Source organism: Malaya genurostris, chromosome 3, assembly GCF_030247185.1.
Source record: "Malaya genurostris strain Urasoe2022 chromosome 3, Malgen_1.1, whole genome shotgun sequence".
NCBI classification, from domain to species: Eukaryota; Metazoa; Arthropoda; class Insecta; order Diptera; family Culicidae; genus Malaya; species Malaya genurostris.
The window spans coordinates 81,835,702-81,862,688 of NC_080572.1; the positions used below are offsets into that span (position 1 = coordinate 81,835,702).

General features: G+C 40.4%; 1 protein-coding gene across 8 annotated transcripts in view; it reads left to right on the top strand.

The window, feature by feature from the left end:
- The window catches only part of LOC131438091 (myosin-IIIb-like), a 251,269-nt gene extending 227,394 nt beyond the window's left edge, over positions 1 to 23,875 (top strand). For 6 of the 8 annotated variants that reach the window (XM_058607892.1, XM_058607889.1, XM_058607890.1 and 3 more), the window contains 11 exons: positions 791 to 2,592; positions 2,666 to 2,810; positions 12,140 to 12,290; positions 12,361 to 12,653; positions 12,724 to 12,998; positions 13,073 to 13,238; positions 13,305 to 13,539; positions 13,597 to 14,290; positions 14,368 to 14,451; positions 21,718 to 21,894; positions 22,025 to 22,238. In XM_058607892.1, coding sequence (XP_058463875.1) covers positions 791 to 2,592; positions 2,666 to 2,810; positions 12,140 to 12,290; positions 12,361 to 12,653; positions 12,724 to 12,998; positions 13,073 to 13,238; positions 13,305 to 13,539; positions 13,597 to 14,290; positions 14,368 to 14,451; positions 21,718 to 21,894; positions 22,025 to 22,109 — 4,107 coding nt within the window. In that variant the 3' untranslated portion in view covers positions 22,110 to 22,238. Of the gene's footprint in view, positions 1 to 790; positions 2,593 to 2,665; positions 2,811 to 12,139; positions 12,291 to 12,360; positions 12,654 to 12,723; positions 12,999 to 13,072; positions 13,239 to 13,304; positions 13,540 to 13,596; positions 14,291 to 14,367; positions 14,452 to 21,717; positions 21,895 to 22,024; positions 22,239 to 22,494 lie in introns of those variants that run through there. The other 2 variants (XM_058607896.1, XM_058607895.1) reach the window with 2 other exon arrangements.
- Positions 23,876 to 26,987: the final 3,112 nt, after the last annotated feature.

Genomic DNA, 26,987 nt, shown 5'->3' on the forward strand with positions numbered 1-26,987 from the left:
ATCGGACAATGCCATTTATAAATTAAGTTATAGGAAATCGATTGGGCACTCTAAAACAATATACAGATTATGGAAATGTGAACGTGTAATGAAAGTGGCGTAACTGGATTTAAGTGGATACGAAAAACAGCAGACAAGAGAGCAAAATGTTTGTATTGCGTTCTATTTGTGGATATTGACCAGGCGCGTATTCAAGGGGGGGGGGGAGGAAGTAGGTTGAGGGTTTCAAGCCCCTCCCGAAACCTAAAAAATAATTATGTTATGAAAAGTCTTCTCTATGAATATTACGAATTTCGCGTCAACTCGAACAAATATTGGCAGCAACCTCTCTGTTTTGAATGAAACTTTCTGGCAATGTAGACTTTGTGTCAAAAAGGATAGGGCGAATTTCGAAGGATGACTTGTGTTTGGTTTTTGTATAAAACTCAAGTATAAGTTTTCGTATAAAATTCAATTTAATTGTCCAAAACGAATGATTCCCGTGAAATTTTTGCTACACCGGTGTAGTTTAATTTAAAACGAAATTAGTTGTTACGTGTGTGAATCCAGCACATACTCAGCAGAAGGCATGAATTGGGATCTGCAGACCATTTATTGAACGCTTGATCGCTGAAGACCTCTGAGCCAAATTTTATGCTTTCTCGACAATCATTTTAATGTGTTCCTTTATAAATGCCACTGCACTGACCATGCAGACTATTGCTTTGCTGAAACTTAAAATACCTACAAACTTTAAGCAATAAGAAACGATCAGCCGTTCAGTAATGATTTTTATTTGTTTTCCTTCCAGCTCTGCACCGGCGGTTCGGTTACCGATTTAGTCCAGGGTCTGCGTAACCGAGGGACGCGTCTGTCGAACAACCAAATTGCGTACATTCTCCGAGAGACGGTTCAGGCGCTGGTGTTCCTGCACGAGAACCATTGCATGCATCGGGACATCAAGGGACACAATATACTGCTGACGGAGAATGGCCACGTAAAGCTGGTGGACTTCGGCGTTAGTTCCCATCTGGCAGCAACGATGGCCAGAAGGAATACTAGCGTGGGGACGCCATACTGGATGGCACCGGAAGTGATTGCCTGCGAGCAGCAACTGGATCAGTCGTATGATTCACGGTGCGATGTGTGGTCCGTTGGAATTACGGCCATTGAGCTGGCCGAGGGAGATCCTCCGCTGTGTGAGTTACATCCGATGCGAGCTCTGTTTCAAATTCCTCGGAATCCGCCTCCGAAGTTGCAACATCCGGAGCAGTATTCGGCCATGCTGTCGGATTTCATTTCCGAGTGTTTGGTTAAGGATTTGGAACAGAGACCGTTCTCCAAGGAATTGGTTACACATCCGTTTCTAAAGGCGGTCGGACCATACGTGGAACAGGTGCGACATGAACTAAAACTGGAGATTCAGAAACAACGTTCGGACGGTAGAGCTCCTCGCCAAGCGGAGGCTACTACCAAATATGGGAAGCTGAAGTCCGATCGGAAGTCTAAACCGCAAAAAATGTACATGGACGATCTGGCGGCGTTGGATGTGCTAACAGAGGACACAATCGTGGAGCAGCTGCAGAAGCGGTTTGAAACAAGCCAGATCTACACCTACATTGGCGATATACTGGTGGCAGTGAACCCGTTCGCCCAGCTGGGACTTTACACGAGTTACCATCAGAAAAAGTATGCAGGAAAGACACGATCCGACAATCCGCCGCATATTTTCGCTGTAGCGGATGCCGCCCATCAAGCTCTCGTTCACCAGAAACAAAATCAGGCGATCGTCATTTCCGGCGAAAGCGGATCCGGTAAAACGGAAAGTGCCAATCTTTTGCTGAAACAATTGGTTTATTTAGGCAAGGCAGTTACCAAAAACCTAGAGGAACGAATTCTTCAGGTGAACCCCATTATGGAAGCCTTCGGCAACGCACGAACTGGAATTAATTCGAACAGTTCTCGATTTGGCAAGTACCTGGAGCTAACGATGGCACGCAGTGGCAAGGTGAACGGAGCACGAATCTTCGTTTATCTACTGGAGCAGAGCCGGGTGGTACGACAAGCCGAAGGCGAAGGAAATTTCCATATTTTCTACTACATGTACGACGGTTTACAATCCGAGAAGCGCTTAGAAGAGTACTACCTGCATCCGTCGTATCGGAAAACTCATCGTTACCTACAGGAAACCGTAACGTTACCGAAGAGCAACGTTGACCGTTGGAAGCAGCTGTTGGCTAGTTTTAAGGTGCTTGGCTTCCGCGATGACGAGGTGGACATGGTGAACCGGGTGCTAGCGGCCATCTTGAATCTGGGCGATATGGAGTTCGGTGAGATCGATTCCAACGATAACACGGACAGCCGGGCACGGGTCATCGATGTGGCGCCGATGCATCGAGTGTCCAAACTGCTGGGCGTGGAGTCGGCCGATTTGCTGGAGGCGCTGACTTCGAATTCGGTGGTTACGCGCGGGGAAACCATAACCCGACACAATAACGTAGCCGAAGCCTGTACCGCCAGGGATGCCATGGCGAAGGGTTTGTATGGGCGGCTGTTCGATTGGATGGTCAATCAGATCAATCTGCTGTTGGTGCATAATAAATCAAATAACAGGTAAGAATACCAATGAATCGATGGTTCGTTAAATAATAATACGTCTTGTGTTTTGTTTTTCTTTTCCATGCAGCCCGGAACAACTAGCGATTGGACTTTTGGACATATTTGGGTTTGAAAATTTCGCCAAAAATTCCTTCGAACAGTTGTGTATTAACATAGCAAACGAACAAATTCAGTACTACTTCAATCAGCACATCTTTACTTGGGAGCAACAGGTAAGATATGTTTGTGCTTTTGTCAAATACGTACGTAGTTACGTTTTCTTGGGAGCTTCAATCGAACTGTAAATTCACCTTTGCACCATAGGTCGAACCTTTTTGCCCTGCAGAGACGAAACTAAAACATGCTAGAATTTTTAATTAGTTGTAATGACGAAATGGTTAGATTCAGCTTTTATCAATACACATTAAAAGAGAGCTTAAATTGAATAGCGAATAGGAAAATTTGCGAAAAAACACCCCATAAACAGAACTGAACTTACAACTTACTCTAATCTGAGGAAATCGCTCTGTCACTTAAATTACTCTAAATTTGATGAAACAGTTTGATACAATAGAGTTCGGAGAAAAAAAGAACCAAACGTACAAAGTCTTCATATGAACGTAGTTCTGCCTTGCTACTCTTCGCAACTCGTGGGATTTAAATGATTAAAGCATTCAAAATAATCCTTCCATGGTTCGCTATAGGCGGTGATAAGCCAATTAATTTGAATTCTTCTAGTTGTTGTACGGTAAGTGCTGGAGATGGAGTGTTCGTTACTTTAATTGATAATGGTTAGAGTAGCACAAATCAATCTCCAGCATAAACGTACAGAAACCATGAATCTATCCAGACTTCTGCAAGAAGGTAAAGCTTCTATAGCTTTGGTTCAAGAACCATATTTCCAAAAGGGAAACTGCTACGTTGGTAAGTTGTTAAAACCAGTCTTCGTTGCCTTCAACAAGAACGGTAATCCACGTGAAATGCCGCGAGCATGCATAGTTGCAAATAGTGCTCTCGATGTTTCTCTCATATTGAAGCTCACAACTCGGGATATTTGTGCTGTCACAGTTGGTATATTGATGGCATAGACAGGATATGTCTATTGTTCGGCATATTTACCGCATAACCAACCTTCGCCAAGCGATGACTTCAAAAAAGTTGTATCATAAAGACTGTCCCAGAAAGTATGGACACAACCTAAAACCGCTGCCATTTCGCAATGGTTCAGAATCTGTCTATTTTTATGGCTGCGTCCTGTTGTTTCCACTCTTCTCCAATCACTTGTGCAGTTGTTTATTCTCCTTCATTTGTTCGTCTTCGTTTGTTTCGAAATGCGTGAACTTTCAGCAGAGCAACGTCGAAAAGTTGTCTACAAATGGTGCACAGAACGCGGACTGTCACTGAAAAAGATAGCAAAATTGAAAGGAGTAAGTGAAAAAGCCGTGCGAAATGCAATCAGGAAGTTCGGTGAGGATAACACCTTTGAGGATAAACCGAAAACGGGTCGAAAAAAAGGTCCTGCTAACCCTCAGTTGGATAAACGTATACTGAAAGGCGTTCGAGCAAAAGAAGGAGGTTTCAGTTCGGGATGTGGCCAAAAAAGTGGGCACTTCGAAGTCAAATGTTCTTCGTGCTAAAGAACGTTTGAATCTTCGAACCTATAAGAAGCAGAAACAACCAAAACGTAATCCGAAACAAGAAGCATCGATCAGGCCGAGGGTTAGAAAGCTGTATAATATGATTCTTGCTGGAAATGTGAACTGCACAATCATGGACGACGAAACCTACGTGAAACTCGATTACAAATCCTTGCCGGGACCACAATATTATACGACATCGATTGAAGTCGAAAAATTTGGTAAAAACACTATGGTCTGGCAAGCAATTTGTAGCTGCGGTAAGATTTCAAAACTCTTCATCACTACTGCTTCAATGAACAGCGAAATATTCATCAAGGAATGTTTACAAAAACGACTTCTACTCATGATTCGAAGCCACAAGGATCCTGTTGTCTTCTGGCGAGATCTTGCTTCTTGCCACTACTCGTAATCAACGGTAGAATGGTATACTACCAAAAATGTCACTTTCGTCCCAAAAGACATGAATCCACCAAATTGCCAACAACTTCGACCAATTGAGGAATTTTGGGCATTAACGAAGGCCCATCTTAGGAAACATGTCTCGGAAGCCGAAACCATTCAACAGTTCGAAAAAGATTGGAAAAAAGTGTCAAAACTTGTCGCCAAGAAGTCTGTACGGAATTTATTGAGGTTCGTTAAATTTGGTATTATCACATATCGTAATCCCAAATCTACAAACTGGGACCTCTATGAAGAGGGCTTGGCGACTAGATTTTACGGGTACCAACCAACAATTGAAACCCCAATTGATTTGGAAAATGTTGTCGACGAGACAAATTCACTCATAGTTGCAGTATATGAAGAGGCTTGTCCACTTCGGATTGTGCGAGCTACTAGAGGAACTCCTTGGTGGAATGCTGAACTTGCTAGACTAAGGAAACTATGCAGAAGAGCTTGGAACCACCGACGCAGAGATGGGTCGGAGGCATTCGTGTCGGCTCGAAGGGCTTACAAAAATGCTCTTCGATCGTCTGGACGAAGTGGTTGGAGAAGCCTTTGCACAAATGTTTCTAGTCTCAACGAGGTTAGCAGATTAAATAAGTTACTTTCGAAATAAGGACTAAAGGACTTCAATGTCGGTTTCTTAAGAACTTTATATGGTGAGTACTTGTCTGATGAAGGTGATGTACTACACTATTTTTTTAACACTCACTTTCCAGGATGTATGGATCCATCACCGACAATTGTTCCTGAGACTTGTTCGGGTAGTTACAATTCTTGTGCTCTTGCTCGAAGCGCTGTGACGATTGAATCGGTCAAATGGGCAGTTAAGAGTTTCGCTCCGTACAAATCTCCTGGAAAGGATGGAGTTTTCCCAGTTTTACTGCAGAAAGAGTATGATCATTTCCAAACATGATTTGAAAAAAATACTTATTTTTAGTCTTGCGACAGGATATATTCCAAGAGCTTGACAGGAAATAATTGTCAAATTTATTCCCAAAGGTGGTCGCGACACTTATGAAGAAGCGAAGAGTTTCAGGCCTATCAGTCTTAGCTCATCTCTTCTTAAAACAGTGGAACGCATAGTCGATCACTATATCGCAGGAATGTTAGTTTGGGCGTGCATCCGCTACATGGAATGCAGGATGCATACCAGCGTGGAAAGTCCACTACAACCCTGTTACATGATGTTGTGTACAACATTGAAAAAGCTTTCTCACAAAAGCAATCTTGCTTGGGAGTTTTCCTAGATATTGAAGATGCCTTTGATAACGTGTCTTTCAATTCAATTCTGGAAGCAGCCCGTGGTCATGGCATACCTTCAAGTATCACAAATTGGATACACGCAATGCTTAGCAATCGACTTCTTTGTTCATCGCTTCGGCAAGCAGAGATTAGAAAGCTGAGTGTCTGTGGGTGTCCTCAAGGCGGTGTACTATACCCACTATTATGGAACCTAGTCGCTGATGGTTTGTTGAGGAAACTTAATAACCTTGGATTTCTGACTTATGCTTTTGCCGACGATTATCATTTATTTAGCAAGGAGAAGTTGCGACAGTTCAGTTAAAGCTAAATCATCTCCAAAGGATGGTCCTTATGGCGATGACAGGAGCATTCACAACAACTCCTACTGCTGCTCTAGGAACGCTACTGTGCATTAAACCACTACACGTGTTCCTAAAACAAGAAGCATTATCTTCTGCATACCGCCTTAAGGCTTTGGAACAGTAACCCTATAGACTATGCCACTAGCCACACTCGCTTGTGTTCTCAAATGGTTACCTGGGATGAGTATTTACTCGCTCCTAGTGCCCTAACTCTCACATGCAGTTTTCCTTTCAAAACATTCAATGTGAGCTATCCTCTTCGTGAGGAATGGTTGTCTGGTTGTTTGGAACGACAACTTGAAGAACACATAGTTTGTTATACGGACGCTTCTCTGTTGAATGGTCGTGCTGGTGCTGGTGTCTACTGTCGTGAAATGAGGCTAGAGCAGTCTCATTCACTTGGTAGATACTGTACTGTGTTCCAAGCAGAAATCTACGCGATTCTGTGTGGAATACAATCGGCACTTCAGCAGAGAATCTGTGGTAAACGAATTTTTTTTGTTCCGACAGTCAGGCAGCTTTAAAAGCACTCAGTTCGAATGATTCACCGTCGAATCTAGTGATCGCATGTCGAACTCAAATTGATGACCTCAGCATTTCAAATGCTGTTTACTTCTTATGGGTACTCGGCCATTCTGGTATTACTGGAAATGAATGGGCTGATTAGTTGGCTAAAGCTGGTGCATCGAATGATTTCGTTGGTCCGGAACCAGCTTTACCACTTTCAACTAGTTGGATAAAGCACAAGATTCGTTCTTGGGCTGCATCCAAACATGCCAGCAACTGGCGCAGCTTGCAAACTTGAGCTCAGACAAAAACATTTTTACCAGATTTGAATCTGAAAATGTCAAAGTGTCTGCTGCATTTTTCCAAGCATCATTGCATTATTCTGGTCAGAGCTCTGACTGGACATTGCAGTATCACATGGCTATTATTCAACGTGCTGAGTATTATTCGTGTGGTTTGTGTGAATGCGATTATGGTGCTTCATATCATCTGATATATAACTGTCCCGCATTGACGCAACTACGTATCCGGGATTTTGGTTCTCCATACATGGTTGAGTCTGTGTATGCGAAGCTAAAATTAAAGGATATTCTATCGTTTCTCACCCAATGTGGTAAGGAGCTATAGTCAGAAGAGTTCATCGTTCTTCCTAGAGTGAATGAATCCTTTCTGTGTTTACCTTAAATAGGTTTTAAGCAGATTGTTTGGCATCATTTAAGGGGAATTACCGAATTTACTTCTGCTCGTACATACAGCGAATCGTTCTGCATTCTTCCGGGAATGCAGAATGGTGTCGCTTTTGTAAAATCTCTAAATCTTATCGGGGGTTGGAGGTTTTATTGCCATTGCATTTTGGCACCTGCAGATCGTTCAGCATCCTTTCGGGGATGCAGGACGATTTATTTCTTCATATTTTGTGCTTTCCGATTCCCTTCCATGTTCATCTACTTCCCGATTCCCTTCCATGTTCCTCTTATCCTTCCCTTCCCATCAGGAAGTTGATGAGAAGCTGCGGCAAGGCACAAATCTCCAAATAACTAGGGGAACGTGCCACTTGAGCCAATTAGTTCTGATTCCTGAAGCTTTTTGAAGTATTACAAATAAAATATTACTTCAATATCAAGATAATAAACACATCTATGGAAACATAAAACCTTGTTTTTCAATATCCTCAAATGAACGATTACAATTATTATGTTGCTTACGAGCATGAAAGCCACAAAATAATCGTGTCTTGTTCCAAATAGTGCGCAAGGTAAGGTAACAGTGCGCAGTGGTACGCAATTATGCGCACAATGAATTTTCCGTAGTACTCGAATACTCGAATTTTCCGTAATACTCGGAATACTCGATGATAACTTCGTGTGGGTCGAAAAGCTGTTATGAAACCAAAAACGTGATTAATCCACCTAGCAGTGAGATGATACCTTTTTTCATCAATCCGCATGTGTTTTTTTGCATGGATATTCTTAGGTGTTTTAGTTCTCATGACATTATTTTAATTATCGTCGTTTCAAACGGCAAATTGAGATTTTAATCACTCATTACCTTGTAATTTCAAATCTGCAAATCGTATCGAATTTCAATCTTAACGTGTGACAATCGATTGAACATTCCATGAGATGTCGAAGTAAGTTCCACTTTAGAGTTTTTCGTCATTATTTATGGTACTTCCAGAGCCGGTATTCAGGAACTAGTATAACCCAAAATTATTCGAATGGCCATAAATTAATACGCCAAACAATTTACATCTTCTATATCGGTATGAATTTTAAAAACTCATCATCTGTAATTCCAGAATCGGATAAAATTCCCCAATTTTGTATGGGACCTTAAGTCCTTTAATTTGAATTTTTGTTTTTGAAGTTCGATTTGGCCTTTTTGAAAAAATGATTGAGCTTTGAGAAACGATTCGATACTGGAACCGGAGTTCTAAAATCGGTGTAGCCGAAATAAGTTAAATTCACCTGAGGAGTGTGTAGACATCTTTAAGAAATTGTAGTGCGAATTAAAATTCGGGGGTACATTCCGAATCGAAAACTGAATACCGCTTAAACTGAAATAAATTTATTTCATAATCGACTATCCAAATCAGCAAACCCGATAAACCTGATTAATTTATGTGAAATGGACATTTTTATACTAATCACCCTGTATCTCCTAAACCAGAAATCGGATCTGACTAAATTTTATAGGATTTTAAGACCTCTCATTTGAATCATAGATGATTCTTAGATTTCATTTGAATCTTAGATCGGTTCTGCCATCTAACGGTTCAGCCATCTCCGAGAAAATTGAGTGAAATTATTTGTCACGCACGCATCTGCTGATCTCGACGAACTGAGTTGTATGGTATATGAAAGGTATGTTTTTCTAGTCTTTATTGCTGTAAGTAGTTTAAATCATTATAATTATGGAATTACTTTCAACTCAAAGATGCTGATATTATCTGGTTTACATATGCCATATTCGAAAGATTATATTGCCAAAAACGAACCGTGCTAAAATCGGTCTAAGGCAAATTGTCATGAAAAAGGATGCTGTACACAGTCTTTTTGGTACTTAGAAACAATTGTATGTCACAGTATAAAAAATCGTGTTTTCCGTTGCTCCCAAGCATTTCTTTGACATACAGCACTCAAAACTTCTACTGCTGGAATAAGGGGAAAAGTCGTTTACACAAAAATTTCGATATCTCCGTTAAAAATGGACGAATTTTAACAATCTATGGCTTTTTGGATAGGTATTATCGTGCGGAATCTAAGTATGAAAACATATTCTGTTTTCAAGGTCAATTGTGACAGATACTGTAAAAAAACTGAAAATTTTGACATAAAGCTTCGTATAACTCAAAAAGTAAACATCCGATCTCAAAACCATTCAATAGCGTTTTGGGTGACGGGGAGACCTTTCATTTGCGACTAGTTTGATCAAAATTCGATCAAAACAAAATTCAGAATCAATTCACTTTTGCTCGATATGACCACCTTTTGCCTTGACTATGGCCTTGAGACGGTCAAAAAACGAATCGCAAGCTGCCGAATGTGACTTGCAGGTATTTAGGCCCACTCGCGGACAATAACTTTTTTCAGCGCCTCGAGACTGGTATATCTTTTAGTTCGGACTTTGCTCTCCAAAATGGCCCAAAGAGAATAATCCATTGGATTCGCATCTGGTGAATTCGAGAGCCATTGTGTGGACGTGATGAAGTTCGGAACGTTGTTTTTCAGCCATTCTTGGTTCACTCGAGCTTTGTGAGACGGTGCCGAGTCCTGCTGAAACGTCCATGGTCTGCCACTGAAATGTTTGTCTGCCCACGGCTTCAAAGCAACCTCCAGAATACTTTCCCGATAATATGTCGCATTTACCTTGACGCCAGGCTCGATGAAAACGATTGGAGAGCGCCCATCTGCGGTTACAGCGGCCCAAACCATTATCTGTTGCGGGTGCTGCCTCCTGGTGGCCAATCGATGACTCAAATTCTCGTATGAACGGTCGGTCAAGTAAACCCTATCGTTTTGAGAGTTTACGAATTGCTCTATTGGAAAAATTTTCTCGTCAGAAAATACAATGTTCGGAAATTGACCGCTTTCGGCCAAACGAAGCAACTCCTTCGCTCTCTCAAGTCAAGATTTTTTTTTCGCGTTCACTTTTGGCAAAATGCTTTCTTGCGCTTGTAAACAATACAACTCCGAACTATCATTTAGCAAATTTCTAGAGAGCTGATGCCCGTGCGTCAGCTGCGCGAGCGGTCTGAAGTTGGTTACACTTCGAGTGCCGGACCCTGTACACACACACACGGACATTTGTTCAGTTCGTCGAGCTGAATCGATTGGTATATGTCATTCGGCCCTCCGGGCCTCGGAAAATTTTTCTAAAGTTTGAGCGAATTCTATACCTATTTTTTATATTTATAAAAAAAGGTAAAAAGTCATTTCAACAAATATTTTAATATTAGAATTAAAAAATCTAAATTAGCAAAAGTAAGATTTTTTTAGTTGTCTCAAAAAATAACTAACTAAAATCAGAAAATCAACTAATTTTTTCGCCAAAATACTAATTTCGATCTTTCCGTGTGTAGCATCTTGTACCGGATTGAAAATGTTGTATACAATATAGATAGCAATATAGCAGCTTCTGTCAAATTTTCGGCAATCACCAACACTGTTTGTTATGTATTATGTTTTCAATAGATCAACTTGAAAACAATAACCCTTAAAGGTCTAAAACCAGTGTGTTTTAGGGTGTTTCAGAGAACTATTATCATGCTTCAAATCTGATATTTTCAGAAACGGTGACGAATATAAAAAAATTCAACCGAAATCTCTTAGAAAATTAATTTAGATCATTCTGTGAAAATTTCAGAATGATTCATCGACTTTAGCGGTCGGGAAAGTCTTTTTTCTGAAGGAAGAATTGCATAGCTGAAAACGGCAACTTTCAATTTGTTCAATGAATATCTCGGCTCCAAACGTATTCATCAAAAATCTATCCTAACAATGTCTAGCTAATTTAATTTAAATGCGATTAGTGTATAAACACATATATGTTTTCGCGAGAAAAATGAAGTGAATGTTATTTTTGTGAAGGTAAGTCGATTTCTATGCACGCGCCATTTATTCTGCTTCAGTTTCTTGGTAACGTAACGAAAAATGATAGAGAAATAGAATAGAATTCTGTATAAAATGTTCAAAACGACGTATGTAACAATGAGAGATTCTCTTTGTTTACTTTCTCTTTTGATTATTACGGCACTCTTAGCAATCCTTCTCTCCAATCATTTACCGATAATAATAACTAAAGCTATCATCTTTTAATCTGCTCTGGAAAAATTACCGAAAAAAGTAGGAATATTTCGCAACGATCAAAAGAGAAAGTAAACAAAGAGAATCTCTCATTGTTACATACGTCGTTTTGAACATTTTATACAGAATTGTTGTTTAGGTGGAAGATTCGTCGATTTTGGTTCCTTGTCATTGATGTTGAACGCGCACCTCTGGAGTGTGAATGTGTAAGCTCTCCTTGTCAATATTGATGAGTGCTGAATCTGAATCGAACTTGAGTTTTCAATGGATAGCATAGCTTGCCAGAGTCGCTGTCCTGTAGCTCACTTCTTTCATACTGGCTTGTAGGAGATTAGGTGCATACTTTGGGGCCTATCCAAATAACAAATCATTGTGGGACAGTTTATTCTTAATCAGATTGCAAAAATTGTTTGTTTAAAATTACTGCAACGTATTTTGCTACTTTTATAAGACAGAAATACAAAACCACTAATTTCTTGTTGTGTTATATATTATTTCTTATTTTCTGGAAGCAGAATGTTATGAGTTTTTCGCGATTTAACTCGTTTTTTTTTCTTTCTAGGAATACATGGCTGAGGGAATTCCGGTCGATATGGTAGAATTCGCTGACAATCGTCCCGTTCTGGATATGCTCCTGAGTCGACCGCTCGGTTTATTGGCCCTGCTTGACGAAGAATCTCGTTTTCCGAGATCCAACGATAAGTCGCTGATTGGTACGTATTACCTTCACTAACAACAAGAACAAAAGCTTTACTATGATTGCCTTATTGATTTTACCTGCAGAAAAATTCCATAACAACATCAAGTCCAAATTCTACCAGCGCCCGAAATCGGACGCCGTGTGCTTCGCCATTCACCATTTTGCCGGTCGCGTCGTCTACCAGGCGGATGGTTTCCTGGAAAAGAATCGCAATTTCCTACCGGCGGAGATTATCCAACTGATTCGGCAGAGTCAGTACGACATGATCCGTTTTCTGTTCCAGTGTCCGATCACCAAGACTGGGAATCTGTACTCGGCTATTCAGGACACTGGATCGCGACAGAACGTGTCCAATTTTATCAAGGTCGATACAAAGGTTGGTCTCATTTCGCTTCTTCGATTCGACGGTTCGTCACAAAATAACGCTCTCTTTCCCTCTCTCGTAGGAAAAGTTCAATTCCCGTGGTCTGGCTTCGCAGTCTAGAGCTCAGCAAACGGTGGCTACCTATTTCCGCTACTCGCTAATGGATCTACTCCAGAAAATGGTCACCGGATCTCCACAGTTCATCCGATGCATTAAGCCAAATGACGTGAAAGCCGCCAAGAACTTCGAACCGAGCAAGGTGCTGAAACAGTTGCGCTACACAGGAGTGCTGGAGACGATTCGAATCCGTCAGCATGGATTCAGTCATCGGTTGGCGTTCGCTGAGTTCTTGAAGAGGTTCGTGTGATTTAAAATCGTGAACTAAATCTGTCTTATAAAGATTTTCTTTTTCTTTTTCTTCTTCTTCTCAGATACTACTTCCTCGGGTACGGATTCGAGGAACGCGTCGTCGCTAGCCGGGAATCATGTCGTTTACTTTTAGTGCGTCTAAAAATGGATGGATGGGCACTCGGGAAGTCCAAGGTGTTCCTCAAGTACTACCATATCGAGTATTTGTCCAAACTATACGAGGAGCATGTACGATTGAAGGCCTAATTGTGTTTTGAACATTCTTTCTGAGTATATATTTTTCCTGTTTCACAGGTTCGTAAGATTGTGCTGGTGCAGGCTTGTATTCGACGTTGGTTGGCCAGAGCTCGTGTCAAGCGGGAGAAAATGCAACGGGTAGCCCTGAGTGCAGTCACCTTGCAGAAGCACGTCCGTGGCTGGTTGACGCGCCGTCGTATGAACAGAATGCTGCGCGAAAGACAGGAGAAGGAACGCATCGAACAGGAGCGACTGGAAAAGGAACGTGTTGCGAGAGAGAAGAAAAATAATGGTGAGTTTGGTTGTTCGTAAATGTTTTGTAGGTGCTGTCATAAATTCTTACTTTCAGAACAAAACAAAGCCAAACAAGCCTTCGCGAAGGCAAAATTGATCCACCAGCTATCCAATCAAGACTTGATCAAACCGTCCGAAAAGCAGAACGTGGATGTGAACAACAAAGAAAACGAAAAGGCGGCCATCGTAATACAAAGCTACTATCGCGGCTATACAATCCGGAAGCTTAAACTTTCGCCTGAAGTCGAAGCCAAAACTAAATACATCCTTGGAATCGCTAGAAATAGAGTCGAAGCCCAACGGATGATGCAAAAGGAAGGTTTCACCAAGGAAGACGCTGCTCGTATAATACAAAGGTACTATCGTACCCACAAGAGCAAGAACAATAATCACAACAACATCAACAACAATAACAATAGCAATGTTAGTAAGGAAGCTATTCGTAAGAAAGCTCCGGCACCGCAACCCAGCAAACCGTTGTCCTCCAAGGATCAACAGGTGGATTTGATTGCATTCTCACAAAACGTACATATGCTGAACCAGGACGTTCACAAGAATCTACGGGCCACCAAAACTGGAGTGCCCCTGGATGCCATAGAGAAGCTACCGAGTGAGTACAAGCGGCCGCCGGGGTTTGTGCTTGTCCCTGGGCTGCTGGGAACAGTACCCGGGGGGGAGTTTACCAAATATAGTTCCTTCCGCAGCGCGGGAGATTGTGACCACGAGATGACCAAGGAACTGATCCAAAGGTGAGTCATTGCGTTGCTGTATGTGACGGTTTCAACCTAGATCTAATGGAATGTCAATTCTTCATCTAAATCTCAAGCCCCTCGATGACAACCGAGTTCGATGACATCTCCCCGTGGGATATGCCGTTCTATGAACTGGAACGCAATCTGCGCTCGCAAAGGTTTTTGCATCTGTTTCTGGCTTTGCTGCTAGCGTCCATGCTATTCGCCTGGTTTATCCTCTGGGTTTATAAATGGGGATGAGTGAGTGCGAGTGAGAGCGTGAGATAGCGAAAGCATGTGGTCAAGGTTGTCCTTTTCGTTTCTCCTCGTGTATTTTGTTTTGTGATCTGCTATTAAAAAGTATTGCTAGTGATGCCGTTCGAATGCTAACTGTAGGATATATCAGTTGAAGGGAGACCTGCAGAACCTGCTAATGAGGAAAGTTGTACTACTGGACGGCTTCTAAGACCAATGGGAAATTTCAAAATGGACATAGAAGATTTTTTCTTGCATTTACGTCTTCTGAGGCGAACTTTCGTTAAATATGACACATTTCTACCATTGCACAGTGGAAAAAAAAACCAGGAAACCCGCAAGAAATCGGGAACTATGGAAAAAGGCTAGAGTGTTTCTTATGTATAAAAGGCGGGTGGGTAATGTCAGAGACATAACTGGATGTCGTGAATACGAAAACAATTGACATGTTCCTTAACACTTCCGAATATCAATTAGTAGATCAATTGTATGAATTATGCAAGCATTCCCTTTTTCCACATTTTACGCAAAAAACAAAGAAGGCTTCACTTGATCTAGATTACTGCGAATTTCACACAGCGAAAAGTGCAAAAATCAAATCAAACAGTTCTAGATTTGAACTAAACTGAGGATATTTACCTTCAATTTGCGAGCAAGAAATCCTAATAGTTCTTTAGAAAACTTTTAGAGCCATTAGAACGGCTGATTTTGTGTAATGCTCTCCACCGTTGTTTTTTCACCAATGTGAATGACTGGCAGCTGAGACGTAATCGCTCTTGTCGGAAGCGAAACTAGCTTTGCAAACGACACAAAATACATCTGCTCGCAGTGGCGATAGAATCCAAACTAACCCAATTTTTGTTGAGAGGTTTGTTTTTACCTGATTTCGTTTGTAGCTTTTTCACTAATTTACGGTCCTAACGGCTATAAAAATAGCCGCATACAGAATTTTAATGTTGATTATTTCATTTCGGATTTGCATAATTTATTGAAATCAACTATCAATATGCTGTAGGGATTCGTTTCTAGCATTCAGAAAGACCAAAATGAGGAGCTCACTACGATATTAAACACTTTCCGGAACATTTTCTCGAACGATTTGTTGTACAGCAGCAGATATTTTGTTCTCTTCCTCAGAACGCGTTCTGATTGGCTGGTGTTGACATGGGTCAAATGAGACAGGTTTTTCAATAGAAATTGAAAACTTCAATGCTTTTGCTATACACATTTAAGTTGAAAAATTTCGATTCTATTGGTAGTTAGATTATATGAATCCTTTCACAGATCACTGAGCTATGAGCTTTAAAATACGAAAAAGGCAAACGCGCCTCATGGATTATCCCCTTTGATGCTCGTTTATACCAAAAGTTTAATTTTGAATTATTTGAGATTATGTCACACAACTGATAATTTTATCATAAAATTGTGATCATATTTCTGATGGAGTGTAGCAAAAATTATGTTGATTCGTTAGATACAACAAGAGATATTCACGATCAAAAACTTATCACTCTCTCAGAGGGTAAATTTTGAAAAGGCACCCCATAGTAAAGTAAATCGTATTCACGACAAAAATCCATAAAATGGAATGGTTTTTAATGGTCGCACGAATCGCCATCCTGTTCGTTCTACCCCACATGTCCAGCAGTTTTAGGGTTTTCTGTAGTATTTGTTCTGTAACTTGAAAAATCGAGTGCGGTCTACTGAAATAGCTTGATTTTATGTAAAAATGTCTGGAGAATCGAATGGAAGAACCTACACTGGCCGCACGAAACGTTTTGATCGCTATTTTACCCCAATTCCTCCAATATGTAAAATTTTCATCTAAATCACCTAAAGTCTCAAGCGAACCACGTTGAAAGCATACGAAAACTATCTTATATTATGTAAAAATGTCTTTCGTGAAATTTGCGATGGTGATTTTTTACCTACAATTTAAGTAACGAAAGTTCTCCGAGCATAACAAGTTCTTCCCCTCCACATAACACATGGATCAATAAGTCCCGAGACTAACAATGGAAACAATATTTTTTTTGCAAAATTTTTTTTTATTCATCAACATAATCACCTTTTAGGGTGATACAATGGTTCCAACGTTTTTCCAATTTTTTTTTCATCGACTCGTTGCTGTTTTTGTTCCATCGAAAGCAATCGCGGCACCCACTTGGAAAAAACCTTTTTCATGCTCCATTTTTCTCAATAGTAAATACACTTCCATATGATATCTGTGTCATCGCAACAATCTCATGGAGCTTCACTTTACGATCTTTCATTATAATTTTTGTCACTTCACTCACATTTTCCGGTGTAACGGCTTCCACAGGTCTACCCGAGCGTTCCGCGTCATTTGTGTCGGTACGACCACGTTTAAACTCGGCGAACCACCGACAAATCGTTGCTTTTGATGGACAAGAGTCCGAATAACATTTTTCAATCCATTGTTTTGCTTGCACGGTGTTTTTACCCATTAAAAAACAATGTTTTATCAAAACACGAAACTCGGTTTTTTCCATTTTTTAAACAAACTACAAAACGACTTTACTCCAACCTCGATAACTGAGCTGTTTCTGGTCGGATCGACTTAAAATTTTGACCCGTTTCAAGCAAAGGTTAATACTCTAGAAAGACGAGGTTACTGGTTTATTACGAGCGCCATCTCTGTTTTAGTCTCGGGACTAATTGATCCATGTGTTAGATATGCACATTTGATGAACCTTGCGTCCAAGTGGCACGAAGATCTAATTTATTACATTTTTTTTCATAAATACGTTTATTTCATAGGCAATATACATAAGCTTTTCTTCGCCGTGGCATCCACAATACATAGTACATTAAACCTAATACATTTCGGATAACATATTAGAATGATGGTTTTTATCAAGCGATTTGCAATTAGAAATTTCAATACATAAAACACATTTATTTTGTACATGATCTTATAACTATTTCAGGTTTGTTTGTATCAGTTCATCATTTTTATTCAATGTAAGATAGCTGGCTATTGGTTAAACTCATGAAAGAGAAAACAGTCTAACATGAAAAAATAAATAAGTTTCATGTATGTAAGGTCATGACAAGCAAGAATGTCGCGAGCTGGGAAATTGGATAGTCTACCTTGGGTACGCAAGGAATTTATTAGTTGAGATCCGACATCACGATACTCCACGCATGTCCAAACGACATGATCAATATCTCGATAACCTTCGCCGCAAGCACAATGATTAGTTTCGGAAAGTCCAATTCGAAGGAGATGTGCATCTAACGTGTAGTGATTGGACATGAGCCTGGACATCACACGAATGAAGTCCCTACTTACATCCAGTCCCCTGAACCTTACCTTTGTCGATATTTTAGGAATAATTGAGTGCATCCACCGATCCAGATCATCATTATCCCAAGAAGCTTGCCAGCTGGCAAGTGTTCTTTGGCGAGACGCGCTATAGAATTCGTTGAAAGCAATCGGTCTCTCATAAATTTCACCCTCAATAGCACCACGTTTGGCTAAAATATCGGCTCTTTCATTGCCTGGAACGGAGCAATGAGCCGGGACCCAAACTATTGTGATTTGATAATTATTGTTCAATATGTCGTTCAGGCACTGTTTTATTTTGCCCAAGAAAAACGGTTCATTTTTGCCAGCAGCGTTTGAGCGAATGGCTTCAATTGCACTCAGACTATCTGTGAAGAGGAAATAATGGTTTGGAGATAATGTGACGATTACATTCAAGCTATAATGAACTGCTGCTAACTCTGCTATATAAACAGATGCAGGTTCTTGAAGCTTGAATGAGGCGGAAACATTATTGTTGAATATACCAAACCCTGTCGCTTCTTCAATTCGCGATCCGTCCGTGTAAAACATTTTCTCAGAGTCAGTATGCCTGAACTTACTTGTAAATATTTTTGGGATTTCCATCGAGCGAAGGTGTTCCGGGATTCCACGCACTTCACGCTGCATGGATGTGTCGAAAAATAGAGTTGAGTCAAGGACATTTAGGAGGATGACACCGATGGGAATATATCTTGAAGGGTTGATTTCCTGTGACATATGGTTAAAATATACTGTCAAGAATCTTGTTTGAGATTGAAGCTCAACTAGCCTTTCGAAGTTTTTAATAACTAGGGGACTCAGTACCTCACATCTCGCGACGAAAGCTCCCAAAAACGATCTTTCAATGGAAGAACTCCAATCAGAACTTCAAGACTCATTGTATGTGTCGAGTGCATGCAGCCTAAGGCAATTCGCAAACAACGGTACTGAATTCGCTCCAGTTTAGTAATATGAGAGTTCGCAGCGGAACGAAAGCAAACGCATCCATATTCCATCACTGAAAGTATCGTTGTCTGAAACAATTTTATTAGATCTTCCGGATGAGCACCCCACCAAGATCCTGTTATTGTTCGAAGAAAATTTACTCTTTGTTGGCATTTTGTTATCAGATACCTAATGTGTCCTCCCCGAGGTATTTGAAAGTCAAAACCTGTTGGATCATTCTTCCCAACAAATGAAGCTGAAGCTGCGCGGGATCATGCTTTTTTGAAAAGACGACTAACTCTGTTTCCTCCGCAGAGAATTCGATACCCAGATGAACAGCCCAAACGGACAAGTTATCTAAGGTATCTTGCAATGGTTTTCGCAGATCAGTAGCTTTGGATGCAGTAACTGAAACCACGCCATCATCTGACAATTGTCTTAGGGTACATGGAGTTATTATGTCAATGTCTTTTACATAGAAACTATACAGGAGCGGACAGGCATGAGCCTTCCGAAAGACCCATGTAGCTAATTCTGAATGTTGCCAAATCGCCATGTGAAAAATACATGCATTTCTCTGACAAAAGGTTATGCAAATAATTATTTATAACCGGTGGAAGTCCATGTTGGTGGAGCTTGTCTGAAAGAACATCAATGGAAACTGAATCAAATGCTTCTTTAATGTCTAAAAATACAGATGCCATTTGTTGTTTTTGAGCGAAGACAATTTGGATGTCAGACGAAAGTAATGCAAGGCAATCATTCGTCCCTCTATTTCTACGGAAACCAAACTGAGTATCTGGCAACAAACCGTTCGTCTCGATCCAAGTGTCAAGACGTCGTAGAATAATTTTTTCGAACAATTTTCTGATGCAGGACAACATTGCAATGGGTCTATATGAGTTGTGATTGGAAGCTGGTTTCTTCGGCTTTTGAATGGCGATAACTTTCACTTGCAGTCAGGTGGGACAATATTTTGCTCAAGAAACTTGTTGAACAATTCCAACAAACGTTTTTTTGCGAGGTCGGGCAGATTCTTCACATAGTTGAATTTAATTCTGTCCAACCCAGGAGCGTTATTGTTACAAGACATGAGTGCTATGGAAAATTCCATCATTGAATACGGGCTATCAATGTAATCATCATTTGGAGAAGACTCCCTAATAATGCTATGCGTAGGAACAGAATCTGGACAAACTTTCCTCGCAAAATCCAATATCCATCGATTCGAGTATTCATATTCGTCACATTCTCGGCGATGACATGCTTGACCGGAGTATTCCCGATCATTCGCAAGCACAAGGTAATTTATCTTTTGGGTCGAATTGGCCAGCTGCCACCACTCCAAGGCGGTTCTCTAGTGATAAGCTGACAGAAAAAGTAAGACAACAAAAAAGTGTACTCCCAAACCTCTGTGTACGAAAACTTTTTTACAAACCTACTTCGTAAAAAGAAGTTTTGTTTGCATATAATGAAAATGATTTGTGGTTCATTCATATTCCATGGAAAATACTACAATATGGGAATTTTAGGAACGGGTTTAAAGAGTACATTCCGGAAAAATATGCTTGAGTTATTTTGGAAATTCAAAATGGCGACTTCCGGTTCATTGATATTCCTTGAAAACCCTTACGATATGGGTATTTCCGGACCGGATTTGATAAGTAGGTGTAGGAAAACGATGTTTGAGGTGGTTTTGAATTCCAAGATGACAAAGCCATCTGCTCCAGCTCCAGAATTTTACCTAATTTAGGGCACTGCTTAGTGTTTCAAATTTGAAAACTATGACGAGTTTTGACAATTTGCCCTCACTTTTTGTCTAGCTTGAAACGTCTTGGTAATTTGAAGCTGCTTTGATTAGTATTTTAGTATTTTTCACTCATTTCGGCTATAATTCAGATCTACCGCAGTTATTGTAGTACCTTTTCAAAAATGTAAGCGTCTGCTCATGAAAACCGTTCCAAAAATATGCATCGTTTTCTGACATCTACTTATCAAAGCCATTCTGAAAATATTCTAATGGTTTGTAACGAATATCGATGAACCGAAAGTTGTTATCTTGGATATTGAAGCGACTTTGAACATCCTTCTCCTGGAAATATTGATTTTCGTTCCAAAATTATCTATTATATTATGCAATTCCAATGATACGTATACTTAAGGAAATCTTTTTGCGTTGAAAATTCCAAATAACGCAAACTTTTTTTTACGTCATGATTCGATTTACGAACTTCCGATTATTGCATAAATGGAGGTTTGATGCGGGAACGAAATGTCGGTCACCACATCAAACCCATCGTCCAATCACTAGAAGAGCATCCCATCAGTTTTTCTGCAAAGTTTTATTTGTGCTTATCTTATTTCCGATATTGTTGAACAACACGTCGGTGAAAAAGTTACCAGTTTGATCTAATCGAATTCCATCAATCAAAGAAATATTCTCGAACAAAAACTTATCACACACCGAAATGGAAAATTTTTGTCAAGGCACCTCAAAAACTTTAATTGTTAAAACCTACTTGTTTAGGCGAAAGTCTTTCTCTATTACATAATTGCAGGAATTGCTCCTATGATTAATTCCAAAATGGTTTCAACCGGATTATCACTGGAACGATTTTAACCACTCACAAAATTGGAATTCCCTTAAGTGAAGTTCAATTTTTTTTTGTTGCTCATGCCGGCCAGGAGTGTCAGCCGTTAAATTATTAGATTTTCATGTTGCATAATGCTTCGGTAGCGGGAACTTTTCTCTGGATTTCATGAAATCTGTTGAATATGACAAATGGCCATTCCTGGTTTCCAGCTGGTATATTTGCTAGAATACTCGTTTCGGGCTCGTTTTGCATCCAAGCCGTTTGATTTATTTTTTATGATTCATTTTGACCGTCATCTTTGTTTTTCCACCCATTTCCATTGGCATTGTGGCGCCGAGCAGACAACGGAACCTCCAACAGCAACAGCTGCAGCAACGGGTGGACATCAACCGTAATGAAATCCTTGGAGACCGAATGGTAGAGCTGAGCGAACGCAAGCAGCAACTATCGAACAACTGGCACCACGCAATCCAGGCGACCGAGGCGGCTCAGGACCATAAATTCAAGGGGATGGGCAGGTAAGGTGTTGAGTATGTGATTGGGGATTTTTACGACGCATGAATCTTTGCGAGCTGGATAGATACTTTAGCACCTTTGACCCCTAGATTTGACTTCACTATTTTATCTTTCACGCTGCCATAAACAAAGCACCCAAATGGCCTATCGGATCAGCAAATTCAATAATCTGAGCAGTGTTAACGACTTAACCAAGAATAACAACTATCACTATTAGATATGATTTGCAATTTGTTAATTTTATACCGCTGCACTTTAACTGTAACTAACACTACTAACCTGATTTCTAATACCAACGGATGAAGATCTATTCAGAATCCAAGAGCTGTACAGAATCTGAAACATCCACACCAGTACTGGCCGGGGCCACAGACGTTCCAGCAAAACGAGTCCGTCTTCTATATGAGAAGGAAGTGGTAAGATCTAATAGGAGTTTCGTATACGTTTTCTATAGTTTAGAAGCTGCTCACCTTTTCTCGAAAACATTTTCAACACTAAGCTCATAACAAAAATCGTAGCCGAATACGGAAACAGCCTCCATTTCCTAGCTTCAAGTGTCTTTTATGAAAGTGCCTAACAACTTTACGTGCCCTCTTTTCCAGATCCAACAATCATCAGGAACCGGCCCCGATTCGACATATCCCCGCATTCAGTTATCTCAATCCGAATGGACACCAAGTTCTTCGTTACTCTCCCAACAACGTGGATCAGCAAACTTCACCTCAATCTAATCCGCACCAGCAGCGGTATCAGGATATGCCGTTCCACCATATCCAACATCACCAGCAACCACAACAACAACAAAACGGGCAGCAGCAATCACAACAGCAACAAGAACAACACAACCAATCACCAACGAATGGTCAGGGAAAGGTTAAAAAGCCAAGTTCCAAACACGAGTACAAGATCAAAGAGAAAGAAAATAAGGAGCGCAAAAAGAAGGAGAAAAAAGCCAAAAAAGATAAAGTCAAATCGGCATCACCGAACTCCGCTGGGTTGTCGGCGTTCAGTGGTTCGGCGGAAAAGTCCCGCAAGGAACCGAAAAAGAAGGCCCCGATGCCATTGCCGCAGCCACCGCAGCAGCGAATCATCGATCAGCACGACTACCAGAACATCTCGGAGGAAACGAAAATCGACAGCAAAAGTCCGGTGATGCGAATGTTCGGCGATACGCACTTTCTGCTGAATCACCGCCGGAAGGCTTCCAGTCAGAAAGAGAGCAACCTGAGCTGCGGGCAGGGGGTTTGCGAACTGATGAACGGAGTTTACCGGTTCAGTCCACACGTTACGTCATTCGCGGAACTCGAATCCAGCAAGGGCAGTCACCAGTCGCACTCGTCCACCCTGGATTCGAAGGAGTACCAAAATTTTAACGTGTCGAAGTATCTGAACATCGACGTCAAAACTCCGAATCTGCGCGGCGTCAAGAACCACATCAGCTCCAACAGCAGCAGCTTGAGTACGGGCAGCAGCGGATCTAACTCGCTGAATTCTTTCGACTCCGTCGAACAGGCAATCATCTTTCAGAAGAACAAAAACGCCGACTCGTACCTGGGTCCTTTCAACTTTCGGCAGCTCCTTAGGCCCACGCAAGGACCAACGGAATCCCTCCGCAAGCGGAAAGGAATCAATCCGCCGTCGCCACCGCCACCGCAACGGGGCAAGAGTTGAACGGGCGGAATGTTGTTCGCTTAGTTAAATAGTGGTACATTGTAAGTTGATGTGAATTGTTGTTTTCGTTTGCATTAGTGCTATTGTGCATTTCTTTGAAATTTACTTGTGTGGGTGTCTACGAGTGCCGACCACGGCACGCTCAGCGGTAGACAATCGACTCGTTTCGCCTTCCTGAGGATAGGGGATTCATTATCCACGGGGAATTTTCGGGAATACTATGTTAAGGTGGGATTGTGTGTTAAATCTATTTACAATCTGTGAATCTGACAGCTGAAGTTAAATATATATGTAGACATAATGTATCTCGTAGTGATGTAGTTTTTTTTTTTTCTAATTATTTTTCGATGACAGTTCCTTCCCAGCTGCGGCCTTCTGTCTGTCTGTGATTCTTAGCAAGAGTGATGCTTGGATGCATACTTTTTTGGGCATTGCGTCCAAATAACATTTAGAAAACAATCAAACGGTAGTTATAGAACTATTCCACAACACGAGGAGAATGTGGTATCAGAAAAAATGCTAGCTTTTGCAGGAGTTCTGAGAAGGTTCACTGACAGATACGGAATACGTCATATGAAAGATGTGATCAATGGAAATTGTATTAAACAATTTCATATTAAACTATTTCACTTCATTATTCAATTGTAATAGCACGAAGAATTCACTTCCCAAGCATTTAAATTGTACTCTTTAATTTCCATTTGGTCGTTCCAAGTTTCCGCTTTTTTGTGGCGCAATAGGTTTCAAATGAAATTCGGAGAAAAAAACGGAAAAAGACGATCGAGTATAACTATTTTTTCCATCAATAAGTTTATGTCATATATAATATACATAAGTTTTTCTTCGCCGTGTCATCCACAATACATGGTACTTTAAACCTAATATATTTCGAATATCATATTAGTATGATGGTTTTTATCAAGCGATTTGTTATTATAAATTACATCAAATAAAATACATTTATTTTGTACATGATCTTATAACTATTTCAGGTTGGCTATTGGCTGAACTCATGGAAGAGAAAACAGTCTAACATAAATAAAATTTAAATTGGAACTCCAATGGACTTAATGAAATGATAAAGGAGTTTCATGAAAGTAAGGTCACGACAAGCAAGAAGGATGCGAACTGGAACATCGAATAGTCTACTTTGGCTACGCAAGGAATTTATTTGTTGAGATCTGACATGACCATATTCCACGCATGTCCAAACGACATGATCAATATCGCGATAACCTTTACCACAAGCACAATGATTAGTCTCGGAAATTCGAAGGAGATGTGCATCTAACGTGTAGTGATTGGACATGAGTCTGGACATCACACGAATGAAGTCCCTATTCACATCCAGTCCCCTGAACCATGCCTTTGTCGATATTTTAGGAATAATTGAGTGCATCCACCGACCCAGATCATCTTTATCCCAAGAAGCTTGCCAGCCAGCGCTGCTAAATGTTACTATCAACGAGCAACTTTGCACGACGAAGATTGGAAAGTTTATGTCACTGGACTGCTGCCAACCAGGCTCTACCAATCATCATATATTGAGTGTCTGAGAGCCGATCTGTCATAACTTAAATTCTCTTGATATTATACTCACCAGGACGCTCATTAATTGCCGATGCTATTGATATTATCTTCCTTTCTCCTGTCACTGCTTGATTACGATATGACTAAATATTAATCAAGCAGCATAAACATTGAATTAAATTCATGTACACCAATAAACTCCGAAACCGATGACTTTTTACAAAGAACAATTAACTTTATCAATTTATGTTTATGTTAGTCCTCTCATGGATTTTTTTCACTTCAACAGGGAATAGGAGAATGAGAGAGAGAATAAAATGCGTCACCTGTCTTTGACTGAGAATACTTCTACTTGGTCATTGAACTATCGAGTATCTCATTTGACAGAAACTTTGATCGTATCGATTACAGTTGACGATGATTTTAGTCAGTCTGTCAAGGTCATTTGACATGACTGACAATTTGCAGCTCTGTTGCCAGCTCGCAAGTGTTCTTTGGCGAGACGCGCTATAGAATTCGTTGAAAGCAATCGGTCTCATAAATTTCACCCTCAATAGCATCACGTTTGGCTAAAATATCGGCTCTTTCATTGCATGGAATGGAGCAATGAACCGGGACCCAAACTATTGTGATTTGATAATTATTATTCAATATGTCGTTCAGACATTGTATTATTTTGCCCAAGAAAAACGGCTCATTTTTGCCAGAAGGACAACATAGCAATAAGTCTATATGAGTTGTGATTGGAAGCTGGTTTCCCCGGCTTTTGAATGGCGATAACTTTCACTTGCCTCCAGTCAGGTGGAACAATATTTTGCTCAAGAAATTTGTTGAACAATTCCAACAAACATGTTTTTGCAAGGTCGGGCAGATTCTTCACCAAGTTGAATTTTATTTTGTCTAACCCAGGAGCATTATTGTTACAAGACATGAGTGCTATAGAAAATTCCATCGTTGAAAAGGGGCTATCAATGGAACCATCATTTGGAGAAAGCTATTTCAAAGAGTGATCATTGAGGTTTCTCTTGACAAACCTTCGACAAAATGTCTCCAATAGCTATGTTAAATGTTCTTCCACGTAAGTTTGCGTGAATTGCGACGCTCCATTTATGTGCATCTAATAAGATGTAAAAATTTTTAAGTGTGCATGCTAAAATTGACGCAAATATTATATATTAGAGATGATCTGCTATCATTGTAAACGGAACCCCTTATAATTCCGTGCGAGATGAAATCTCCCAGAATCAATCGTGAAGCAGGGAGGGCTTCGACCATTTCATTAAGTTGTTTCTGTCCAACTTGAGCTCTTGGAAGAATATACACCGAAGCAATTCAAATGTCCTTTCCTTCAATGTTTATTTGACAAGCAACTACTTCTGTGCTAGAAGTCGAAGGAATATTAAATCTGTAAAAGGAATAGCTTTTCTTAGTTCCTAAAAGCACTCCGCCATACGGAGAGTGTCTTTCGAGACGTATAACGTTAAAGTCATTAAAATTTAAGGCTATGTTTGATGTAAGCCATGCTTCGCACAAAGCAAATACATCACATTTTTGACTATGCAACAAAATTTTAATTGAATCAAGTTTTGGCATGATGCTTCGACAATTCCACTGCAGGACAGTGATTTGATCATTTGCGGCGGATGATAAATTATCCATCAAATGATACAAACCCTGATACAATTGGCCATTGAACTTATAACTGTTTCAAATAAGTTGTAGCTATTGGAAGGAATGCCGTTATGATGGTTTTTAGAGGTTCAGAAATATTGAATGCTGCGAAAATCCATTCTACAATTTCTATAATTTCCGGCAAAATTTACTCAATAATAGAAATTCTCTGTATTTGTACCAAATTTCTTGAGATTCTTTGAACGGATACATGATTTTGTTC